The sequence below is a fragment of the Cupressus sempervirens genome, chromosome 8 (genome assembly GCF_028749045.1).
Source record: "Cupressus sempervirens isolate cs-2001-9-10 chromosome 8, ASM2874904v1, whole genome shotgun sequence".
NCBI lineage: Eukaryota > Viridiplantae > Streptophyta > Pinopsida > Cupressales > Cupressaceae > Cupressus > Cupressus sempervirens.
The window spans coordinates 462,483,390-462,496,858 of NC_143125.1; the positions used below are offsets into that span (position 1 = coordinate 462,483,390).

The 13,469-nt window shown below is 31.7% G+C and overlaps 1 protein-coding gene across 2 annotated transcripts in view; it reads left to right on the forward strand.

The window, feature by feature from the left end:
* Positions 1 to 13,469, forward strand: part of LOC149543237 (putative ribosomal large subunit pseudouridine synthase SVR1, chloroplastic) — a 113,537-nt gene that overhangs the window by 76,721 nt on the left and 23,347 nt on the right. For both annotated transcript variants that reach the window (XM_089798084.1, XM_089798085.1), the window contains exon 8: positions 5,558 to 5,614. In XM_089798084.1, coding sequence (XP_089654210.1) covers positions 5,558 to 5,614 — 57 coding nt within the window. The remainder of the gene's footprint in view (positions 1 to 5,557; positions 5,615 to 13,469) is intronic.

The window sequence follows — 13,469 nt, forward strand, 5'->3', positions numbered from 1 at the left end:
TGGTATTGTCATTTCCAAAGGCAACCTAAAGATGAATCTTGCCAAGGTTGAAGCCATATTGAATTGGCCTACTCCAAAGTCTCATGGTGAGGTAAAGAGTTTGCATGGTCTTGCTAGCTTTTATACGAAGTTTGAAAGAAATTTTAGTGGGAAAGTGCACCTATGATTGATACTATTAAGGGGGGAAGGGAATGTCAATTTGTATGGACTAAAGATGCAGATCAATCATTTGAATACTTGAAAACAAGGGTAGCACAACAACCTATCTTGGTTTTACCTGATTTTAACAAGGTTTTTATTATTGAGTGTGATGCAAGTAAGACGGCAATTGATGGTGTCTTGAGTCAAGATGGCAAGCCTGTGGCCTTTTTTAGTGAAAAGCTTAATGAGGCAAAACAAAAGTACTCTACTTATGATTTAGAACTATATGCTATGGTTCAGTCACTTAGAAAGTGGAGACATTACTTGTTACCTAAAGAATTTATTGTGTATACTGACAACCAAGCTCCTGCAGATGTATCCTGTTTCAAATTGCTAAATGCTCTACTCATCTGCCTAGTGATGGTGATGCCCTACCTAATTCTTTTCTGACATTGCTTCCACCCCTTCGACATATTTCCTGCAAATAATTTCTCCGTAATTTAATCATAAATAATCATAATAGTTAACCTTCATCTCAATTGCATGAATTTGTGATTAACAATCAACTAACATGTCATCTTCACTTGAAATCATAACGACTAACTATCTTACCATTTTGCCAGACTATAATAAATTAAACTGCCAACTGACTTCATGCGAACCTTAACGGCTATATTTCAGATTAGGTCAAAAATTGGGATGTAACATACCATTCCCCTTGTGGTTGATCGTCCTCGATGAACTTGAAATTGTAACGAATATTATAAAGAAGTATTTTAAAATTGGAATGTAACATACCATTCCCCTTGTGGTTCATTGTCCTTGACGATCTCTGCAATTTAGACACTAAAAGAATATTCCAAATACAAGATATATATAACATTGTGATATCATCTCTTTTCTCAGTTAGGTTAGAATTCAAAAGCATAATTGAAACTCAAGATCCATTCTTACTTTAAAGTCTCCAGAAAGATACTTGCATGGTAACATAAAATTAAACACGTACTCACGTGAGTTCACTTTACCATACTTGTGGTTGTCTTAGCATCATTTGAGTTGATTCTATTGCATGTTCGTGTCATACTCATGTAGGTACTCACCATATCATTAGTTCGATTCCATATTGATATCTTCATTTAAGAGAACTTTCAGGGTTCAAGAACTGAAAGTAAGATAAGCATTCAAAATTGAAATTCTTTAGCTAGCAAATTCTAAATCATAACCTTTATCACTTATACATACCATTTGGCATAAGGCACTTATTAATGGGTGGATCGTCCTAGTAAACTTATTGATCACCTGGAAAAGATTATTAGATCCATGTTTTTCCATTTATGTAACCTCGACCTCTTTGCCCATTGATAAGTAGGAGATAATTTCTACAGCTAGTCTTTGCCCATCTTATAACATTAACATTTCATGATAGAATACACACTTTATCTCCAAAGCAATATACAACAGCTCAATATGTAGAGTCAACATTGCATTTGTATTATACATGTATAGCAGTGAGTCAAGGGTTAAAACATGATATACTATGCAAGATCATCATACATCAAATCAAGATCATAAGCATCTGAAACATTTCATAAGATTCTCATCATTCATTTGTAAATACTTGGAAATTCATCTTTTTCATTTCTATGATTCAGGCTTCCATGACCATTTTGCCAAAGTTTACATCTATAAACAAGCATTGATAGTTCCAATTATGCAAGTGTGTTTACTCCTTACTAGAGCACATAATGATCTTGTCGTTTAACCAACATTAGAGACGATAATGGTTCACAGTTTTGTTTTCATTCAGTTCAAGTTCAAATAGGTAACAATTTATTTCTGTCATTAATTTGGGTCGACAAACCCGATCATGATGAATTTAGATAACATTTTATCAAAATTATATAAACTGTGTTTAGATTGCGCAAGCCTCGACATCTGGACCCATTTTAACCTTTTCATTCTCGACAAAGAATGGCCCTCCCTCTAGGGATAAGGCATATATATCATACTGGTCTTGCCATCTAAGTATTTAGGTGGGTTGAAGTCTCAACAGTTATTTGACAAAATAACTGAAGCGTCTGGACAAAGATCACTTGTTTGGCAAATCAGCCTAATTCCACCCTGGCCAAGGATTTCAAAATGTGGGTTGACAAACCCGATCTCCACCACTCAACTTGCCAATCCTTTTATCTTTTTAATAGTTTATACATTTGTCCACTTTATATCATTTCAGCCTTCCTAGCTATTCTAAATGATTTTTCCATTGTGTTTTTCCAATTTTGATTGCAATATCCGTTATGCAAAGTAAATCTTTTTCAACATTTATATATTCAGTTAGAAACAGTGCATGGACCCAAGGTTTCAGCGTTGAACTTGGCTTTGATACCATATGTAACCTCTGGTTTTCCTGGGTCTAAATTAACATCTAACATACTTAAAGAATATAGTTACTACTTCATTTCATAAGAAGACAATTGCATCATTCATGTTCACGTGAATAAGATTTACTGTTTAAATTAGTTAAACAAAATTTCTTAACTAAAATCTTGAAATACCATCAAATGAAATTACTACAGAATTTGAAAATCACATACCTCGGAAAACTGAGTTCGAAATCAAACTAGGGATGCTTCTACAACCACCTAGGTTAGTCCATAAATACAGTATGACAATTTCACATGACGACTATCATCTAAAAATGCTATCTCAAAATCAAATGATGATTACAATTAAATACCACTATAATTAAAATTAGGGCATTACAAACCACTATATCAATTAGGGCATTGTTACTATCGGTTCATTTAGGGCTTTTGATACCGCTATTTCACTTAGGGCTTCTGCTACCACAGATCTAATACGTGATACGACTATGGAGGTATAATAAATAATAAAGAGCTCGACTCTATGGCTTCCATCCGTTTCAAGAAACCTTACGAATTCCAATCATAAATTCAACTTAAATCGCCAAGTAATAAATCAATTAAAAACATAAAAGAGAAGAGGAAAAAATTAAAAAGGGAAAATATTATAAAATAGCTCCAAATGCCAAATATTAAATTGATTTCCAAACCAAGTGCTAATTGGCTAAAAGCAAGGAATAATAAAATGGAAAGAATAGAGTTATAATCCAAACTTTATTAAATTATGAACATTATTATAATCTTATAGGTTCATATAAACATCATTTTATTAAATCATTAAATTATAATGGCGTCAAATCATTTTTATATTATATGCACATATTTAAATATGAAAGATAAATTAAAACCATTTGTTATACATTTAAATTTAACCCAATTATTTTAATTAAATTATTTATTTAAATAACTCATGCGAGTCCCGCAGATGTATCCTGTTTCAAATTGCTAAATCCTCTACTCATCTGCCCAATGATGGTGATGCCCTGCCTAATTCTTTTCTGACAATGCTTCCACCCCTTCGACATGTTTCCTGCAAGGAATTTCTCCGTAATTTAATCATAAATAATCATAACAGTTAACCTTCATCTCAATTCCATGAATTTGTGATTAACGATCAACTAACATGTCATCTTCACTTGAAATCATAATGACTAACTATCTTACCATTTCGCCAGACTATAATAAATTAAATTGCCAATTGACTTTATGTGAACCTCAACGACTATATTTCAAATTAGGTCAAAAATTGGGATGTAATATACCACTTGGAAAGGTTGACGATTCGAGTCGTCCAAGTGAAAGAGTGATCTGTAGCCATATCGAGCTGACAATAATGAGATTTGACATCAGATCACTCTAATGTCTTCCACACTTTGATGAACTTTCCTAGCAGTTTCAAAATCTTGATGTCCATGTGGACATCTTCTATGGGTAGTCCTAGAAGAGCACACATTGTGCATGTTGAATCCACAATTACAAATCACAGGTAGTGTACAAAAGAAATAACTTGCATTTCATGGCCCTCTTTCTTCTCTTGGCTCTGAAATGTGGCTGTAGGCATGGCTGTTGCACAAAACAATAAGTGCAAAGAAGACATCCGATGGAAGTAATCATTGTATTGTATGCCATGTTCCATTACCGAAAATGAAATAACATAGGCTCTAAAGAGAAAAGATTGAAGAATTGTATGATGATGATAGAACATTGCAATTTGTTCGGACATAATTTATTTGACAAAAATTGGACAATGGAATTTTTCTCAGGCATGAGGAATTGAATTCCAGTGGGCAATGTCCACAATAAATAGCATATTGGCTAACTATTGATATCTTTTATAGGGTCAAGATTATGGTCAGATTAGAATAAGGTTTAGGGTTACTAGATTAGGTTTTAGGCTAAATTTAAAATTAAGATTGAGTAAGGTTTTAGCTAGGAAAAATATCAGGTTATGGTTTGGAATTGATTCAAGAATAGTGTTAGGTTTAGACTTTGATTTAGGTTTGGACGTTGTGGATATGGTTTGGGTTAAGATCAAAATTATGACCATAGTTAGGATAGCAGATCGAACCATAATCTTACATAATAGTCCTAATATAAGTAGCATTATAATGTTCTCTAAAATGACAAATAATATGAGAACAATAGAACTATGATTGCTATGAGTGTAATAATTAAAATTTATATTAGTATGCTATAATCAAATTCAAAACCCCAAAATAACATCTAAGATGGAATTACTAAGTGGTGACACTTGATATTCTTCTATTCGGATTCTAACAGAAATTTCTATGTTGTCACTCTTAAGGAGATAAGTACTGGTTTTCTTGCAAGGAACTGTGTATTTGTATTAGTTGTCTTACATTATTGTTTGTGTTATATTTTATATGATCAGAGGTTATCATAAACTGAACTCTGCAAATGGATTGGGAAAGGTTAAATGTGTAAGGGCCTTTTTGATGAAGGATTGATTTGAATACTAATTTTGCAATGTTTATTGGTATTAATTGATGATGATAAACTTTCTAAAAGTAGGTTATGTTTGTGGCCTGATAAAGGCTCCAATCCATCTATTCTAATTTATAGCTTAGTCTGCCATAACCAACTTGCTTAAATAAGAGTAATAGCATTACAGGTAATTCCAGTAAAATCATGCATTTTAACTTCAAACATATTCCTGAATCCACATCAAACAAAATTTAATAGCTGCCCTTTTCATATTGGGCCTTGTCATTAACCTATGGAATAGTGAAGGTTAAAACAAAATGGTATTTGTGGTTATAACAGAATCAACGGCATATTTGAAAGCTATTTTGTATAATTAGTTTTCTTGAAGTCATTCAATAACTGCAGTTGTTATGGAGTAATGTTTGTTTAGTTTGATTAAATAGAAACTTTGTTTGTCATAAGATTCTGTTCTGTTGCAAAAACTGATGACAGAAAAAAGTGAGTTGAATTTTTGTATAGATAATCACCAACAATATTTTTGGTTGCAGGTTTCAGAGGGCAGAAAACATGAAGTTCGCCATTTAATAGAGAATGCTGGACTGAAAGTATGAATTTTCTCATTTTCATTAATAAAGTTTTCTTATTGAAATAAGAAATGGACATAGCCATCCATGCAGTAAACTGTATTTTCATTATTTTTAATTCTCTGTATTTTTCTAATGCAATTATATTTAGAATAGTTTCTATATGGTCTTCATTTTCTGTACTGCCTATTGATGCAAATTTTGGGACCAGTTAAACATGTAGAATAAAGTACTAAGTATCCTATCCTCTCTTGAACAAGGAAACTTCAAATGCTAAACAATGTAATAAATTTGTGATTAATGAAGCAACCCCAAGGTTTACAATGCGAATGAGCATTGCTATCTTGGATATAATTCAGCATATAATGTGATCTTGCTTGTAATCATGAGGGGCTTATGTATATGTTCTTGAACTTAATTGATTCTCTTCACTCAAAGTGGCTGGAACCTGAATTCTTGAACTTCAAATAAAGACAAAACGGGAAAGGGTTTAAAGAAATCTAATCTAACACCTAAGGACAATGATACCAAGATGATGCTTAGATGAGTATATTCTTTAACCAAGCTTTGCTTCCCCAAATGAAACCATTACACAAAGATGATGAAATCTCCAGAGATAATGAAGGATTTTTGTATTGTAGTCACTGGCCCAAATAGCCAATACTGGCCCAATCAAAATGAACATACACAATAGAACTTAATGCTTAAGTAGGGTTTAAAGTCTAGACTAACCATGAACTTTGGTTCGCAGTCAACAAGCAACAAATGGTTGGACCACAAAATTCATCATGCATCTTCATGTTTCTCCATTTCAATCAATGAACTTTAACGAAAACTTTGACTATTAGAAACCATGGTACATGTTGAAATAACACATAAAAGTTTATCTTGTCTGAAATTTAAGTCATATATTGAATTCAAATATAGTCTTGTCAACAATTTTGATCTCGTTTTAGTGCTACTTCTACTTTATTTCTAATGACTAGCTCCTTACAAATGAGAAGGCCATACCTTTTATAAACCTGCCAATAAAAATGAAGGACATAGACTGATTTGAAATCAGCGGCCAATATAATTCCAAGAAAACCCTAATTAGGGTTTGTTACAACCACCACTTAAAAACAAATGAGATGATTAAAAATCTTTCAAATTCATATCCTTTTGAGGATGTAGCAGAAAATCCATCATGGTAATATATTAAATGCTTTCCACAGGTCCGTTTGTGGATGAATTTGGTTGGATGAACTTGAAAATGTCAAATTGGATTAACTTGCTTGGATGAAGATGAATAGGCATGACAACATGTGTCTTGTAATCTTTATCATTTCATCATAGAGAAGAGATATCCATTGACAATCAACATTAGTTGGCTATTGATTGATTGTGATGGCTCATAATCCCAAATTGCTTCATCTTCGTGAATTTTCTTCATCCTTTTTGTTTTGGAAATCTTCTCCTTGAGTTGCTTTTGAATTGTTCTTGTATTGATATCTTGCCTTGATGAGGTTCTAGATCTTCATGTTGTTAGGTCCTCTATGTCGATATTGGAAATCCTTGAGTCTAACAGCCTTCCATTTGTAGAGCACTTCCCCTTCCTTGGATGAATTTATCCATAAATGAATCTCTCATGTGCTGATTCTTGTCATTGAGGGCAAACTTGTGCCCTTCCTTGCATGAATTAACCTTGACTACTTCATGCCATTGAAGTATCTTCCTCCTTGTTCATCTTTATTCCATCATCAATCCTTGTACGCAAAACATAATATATTTTGTTTCTAAGGATAAAAGTTGAATGCAAGCGGAAAGTGAATAAGTTTTCCACCCTAAATTGATTAGAAAATGTAATATCATGTAACAAACGAATTTTTATAACCAATTTTAAGTCTCCTAACGATCCAATTCTATCAGTAACTGATTCCATTTCACATGACAATGACTTCTTTTAACATTAACATAATATAACTATGATAAAGTAACTATTTCTAAACTAACTTTATTTCTTGTTCAGCTGATATAATGAGAACGAGAAATAAATATATACATTGCTAACAATTTAACCATTCCTAACTAAAAACATATTCAGCCAAAAAATAAAGTAACAACTATTTTTCTTAACTGATTTCACACCTAATTGATAACATGCAATTTCATATGAAGATAGCATGCTAGTCAATTATTTATCATCAATTCATGGAATTGAAAAAGCGGTTAGCCATTATGATTGTTTATGATTAATAACTTGTTATGGTAATATGATTTAAATGCGGAGGATTTCCTTGTAGGAGCACGTCGAAGGGGTGGAAGCATTGTTAGAAAAGAATTGGGCACAGGAGCATCATCGTCACTGGGCAAATGAGTATGAATCGCGAATCACCATGGTTGAGGACCTAATGACTGCATAACAGATACACACATTAGACATGCATGAGCTATTAAATAAACATTTAAAATATTAGTTATTTTTAATTAATTAAAAATAATGCGTACCTCAAATGGCTTTTGATTGACCTTTTCATCACATCATTGTAATACATATTTATGTACGTACACATAAATATAAATTAAAGGTGACATCATAGTATTATTTTTATATAAGATTTTATCTATTTAATACGTTCATTTAAATACATGTACAAGAAGATAAAATAATCTTCCAAATAAAGCATGTATTTAGATATACTTATATGACCTTGGATAAAATAAATAATATGATGCCACCTCATAAACACATCTACGTGCAAGTAGATAAATATATTATAATTATCCTTGATTTATAACCTTTAAATCTTTCCATATTTATTCAAATTCGTGCTAGAAACCGAAATGCACATTTGGCATATTGGCGTTCAAGAAGCCAAGTCTTTTCTTTTTAAGTTACGGCTTCTTGGAAGCCAAAAGGTTTTTTGAATACTTCTTTATATTATGAAACCCTGAGAGACCATGGGTATTATTACACACAATATATCTCTACATTATTCCACCCGATATCCCGCTGCATATTTCCTTGCCGCGATTTGCCCATATCATTGAATATTTTGCTGAAGACGTGATTGGTAATCATACTGTGATCTACGTTGAAGTTGTTTCTGTGAAGGAACTGATTATTTGCGTCCAGCTAAGGCTCCAATACTTCTCAAGTTACAGGTTATGTGGTTGACTTACCATATCCAATCGATTTATATAAATTTTTTATCAGATACCATTGCATTGTATTTACAATAGTAAGCTATAGATTCTTGAAATGCTATACAACATCCTTGTTTGATATCATTGGATAGTTCCTCTTTAGGATAGAACTTCTTATGATGAGTCAAGACCAAATATCCATGTTATGATATCATATCTTTATTCTGCTATTGAATGTTAGAATCAAATGGTATTTATCTTGCAAGTCTTGAAGTTCCCAAGTCACAAAAATGTGATAAGTTGGAAACATATAATATTCTTATATCAATTGAGGATCAACAGAAAGAGATGGTTGCTCTGAGCTTCAAACACCTGGGACTCACTTGGCTGTATAGCCAAGGAAAAGGGTGAAGAGGTGAGAGAAAGGAATCTGCATTAGCATGAAAACATAATTCAAACATGACATAACAATTATTTATCATTCTAAAAGGAATCATTTGATAGCTTATGCATGTCCAATACATTCTCTATTGTCAAGTCGAGTGGTGTGATTATGTACTATGATGTTCAGTGGCTGACAAGGTGTTCCATGTCTATTCCAGGTAGGGAGGGTATTGCATCCCAATTTTTGACCTAATTTGAAATATAGCCGTTGAGGTTCACATGAAGTCAGTTGGCAGTTTAATTTTTTATAATTTGGCGAAATGGTAAGATAGTCATAATGATTTCAAGTGAAGATAACATGCTAGTTGATCGTTAATCATGAATTCATAGAATTGAGATGAAGGTTAACTGTTATGATTATTTATGATTAAATAATTTATAATTTAAATACGAAGAAATTCCTTGCAGGAAGCATGTCGAAGGGGTGGAATCATTGTTAGAAAAGAATTAGGCAGGAGCGTCACCATCACTAGGCAAATGGGTAGAGGACCTAGTGACTTGGAACATGATACATCTGAGGAACCGCATGAGTTATTTAAATAAATTAATAAAATAATTGGGTTAAAACTTAAAACATAAACCGTATCTCAAGGATTTTAATTTATCTTTTATCTTATTATAATAGTAAATATTTAAATTTGTGCATATAAATAAAATGATTTGGCAACATTAAATTTAATAATTTAAATAAGTGATTATAATAAAGTTCAAAATATAAAACATGGTGTAGTATGCAAAACAAGCTACACACTATTAAAATGCAAAATCTTCTTAGTACCTCTTAGATTTTATAATTAGTTCCTTAAGACAAATTGTACTACGACTTTTAAGAATTTCCCTTTCATTGTAGGTGATGCTTGATTAACCAAACTGAAATGAAATATGTTCCATCCCACACAAATGGATAAATTACTTGATTCTGACTCTCTTTATTGTTTTAATGTTGTAGTAACAACAATCTCATGTGATGACTTTTTTTATGAAGGCTCAAACATATAGTTGGGCTTTTGAAGCTCAACAACATATGTAAAGTGTAATGTACCCACTAATAGGGTTAGTTAGGGACAAGTAATACCTGCAAAATAAATGTTAGAATCACAATAATAATAAAAATAATTAATTATTCTACCCTCTAAGTTAACCCCAATCTTAAGGACATCTCTAGATCAGGCTTCTTAGCTCATAGCTACCTTGCCGTCATCTCGGGAGCACACTCCTTAAGATTCTTCTTGGACGGGCATCCTCTATCGAAGGCCAACTACATATGCATACGTTTGACAGCATTAGAATATTCTGGCACATTGATTATCGGCCATGGCGGACAATGGAGATCTTAATATCTCCATGCTTCTTGCTTCGATATCGACTCTCCGTGATGGCGAACAATGTAGATCTTAATATCTCTCATGCTCCATGCTTCAAGTTTATATTGATTCTCGGCCATGGCGGACAATGGAGATCTTAATATCTCTATGCTCCGTGCTTTGCGTCTCATTAATATCCATGGTGTTAACCCCATGAGCTAACACAATACTATCAACAAATATGATTCATAAATATAAATAAATACATGAACATAATTAAACAAATATAATCCATGAACATACCTTTCTTACCTCCTTTTCCAAGAGTCACATCCTTTCATAATACAAATCCTTTGGAAAGTCACGACACTTCATAGTTATAGTCTTTTCGAAAAGTCACAACACTTCATAACTAAAATCCTTTGCAAAAATCTCAATAGTTTATAATCATAGTATTTTTTAAGAATCACAACTATTCATAATTATGACCCTTTCGAAGGTTCACATCCTTTTAATATCATTCATACCTTTTCAAAAAGTCACTTCTTTATTTTCTTCATAATATTACTTTCCTCTTCTATTTTACCTTTTTGAACTCCTCTCTTCTCCTCTTCCATTTTTTTCCCTCTCTAAAATAAACACTCCTCTCTTTTATATCTTAATTTTAGGGAGTCATGTCTATTTGTTAAATCTCTTTTGACTTTTCATTAGATTTAGTTAATTTATATTATTCTATGTTATATTATTTATATACTTACTTATTTGTGTTTATTATTATTTATTATGAAATTCTATTTAGAAAGTTCAACATACTTTCTACAATATTGTCTTTTGTATTTAATTTTATTTCTTTATCTACTTTTTGAAAATTTATTATTTTTTAATTATTTAAAATATCATACTAAATATTATTTCATTAATAATATAGATTAAATAATAATTATTTCCTAGTTTTATAAATATAACTTTATTATCATTATTTATTTAATAATATTTAATTATTTAATTATTATTTAAATTCTATCTTAAAATGGGGATATAACAATCCACCCTTCCTCAAATTGCTTGTCCTCAAGCAATTATATAATTTTTTCTATTGAGTTGAAATTTATATTTCTTTTAGTCCAAATTCTTAGGTTGTTATCATGGATATGTTTGAATAATTTCTAATAGTCATTAAATTTCTACATTGGTCTTTCATATAAAATATTTTTCTAAATCCCCTTTAACCCTACAAGATGGCAAGATCATGCTCTGATACCACTGTAATGTACCCACTAATAGGGTTAGTTAGGGACAAGTAATACTTGCAAAATAAATGTTAGAATCACAATAATAACAAGAGCTCTTGTGAGCTGGAGTCCTTGCCTTTTGAAGAAATGGGAGCAACAACGAAGGTGAAAAGTATGATAAATTAAGTTGAACTTTCAGAAGGATCTTGAGAATGTAAAAAAAAACTATATTCTTATTGTTAAAATAGAAATGTGAAATATAAATATAAAAATAAAAACCTAAGTGGATAAAGAACTACTTTTTTATTTAATATTTAGTAAATATTGTAAATTCATTTAAAAATCAACTTGATATAAGACAATAGATTTATCTATAGATAAATAAATCTATTTTAAAAACTAAACTACATAATTAATATTATAGACTTATTTTCAAATTAACTTAAAATAAAAAAAACAACAAACAAATCAATCTATCTTTACAAAAGTAAACTTATATAGTTAATACTACAAATTCAACAATTTAATATTCTATTAAAATTTTAATTTGCTTTCATTGAGAAGCCTAAGGGCCGTGCGAAATTTCAAAAAAACTTAAAAAGAATGCTTTCATCAAATTTCCCCATACGTGTAACCAAATTTGAAATTTGGGAGTTTTTAATAAAATAATCAACTTGCTTGGAGATAATAAGTACGCTCGGTCAAACATTTAATTATGGTCGGACACGTTGCCTACACATTAATACATAGTTATTGTATTGTCTCTCATTTTCCCTTTTTTTGTTTCTGGAAAATCGACCTTTTCCCTAGGAAATTGGGCTAAGGCCAATGATAATTCAGAAATTTCAATACACAAATGAATTAAAAAATATTTGATTGAATACCTTAGCTGCAAACTATAGTTCTGCCACGAATAAAATTAATACCATTGGGCGGGGGGATCTATCGGGAACATTAGTTCCCTGCCTTATAAGGCAGGGACTAATAAAACTAACTATATTATTCTACCCTCTAAGTTAACCCCAATCTTAAGGACATCTCCAGGTCGGGCTTCTTAGCTCATAGCTACCTAGTCGTCGTCCTAGGAGCGCACCCCTTAAGATTCTTCTTGGACGGGCATCCTCTATCCAAGGCCAATGACATATGCATATGTTTGACAACATTAGAATATTCTGGCACATCAATTATCGGCCATGGCGAACAATGGAGATCTTAATATCTATATGCTCCATGCTTCGATATCGATTCTCGGCCATGGCAAACTATGTAGATCTTAATATCTCACATGCTCCATGCTTTGGCTTCACATTGATTCTCGGCTATGGCGAACAATGGAGCTCTTAATATCTCCATGCTCAATGTTTTGAGTCTCATTAATACCCATGCTGTTAACCCCATGAGCTAACACAATACTATCCACAAGTATGATTCATAAATATAAATAAATACATAAACATAATTAACCATATATAATTCATAAACATACTTTTCTTACCTTCTTCTTTTCCAAGAGTTGCAACCTTTCATAATACAAATGCTTTGGAAAGTCACAACACTTCATAGGTATAATCCTTTTGAAAAGTCACAACACTTTATAACTAAAATCTTTTGGAAAAATCCTAATACTTTAGAATCACAATAGTTTTGAAGAGTCACAACTATTCATAATTATGACCCTTTCGAAGGTTCACATCCTTTCAATATCATTCATACCTTTTCAAAAAGTCACTTCCTTATTTCTTTCATCATATTATTTTCCTTTTCCATTTT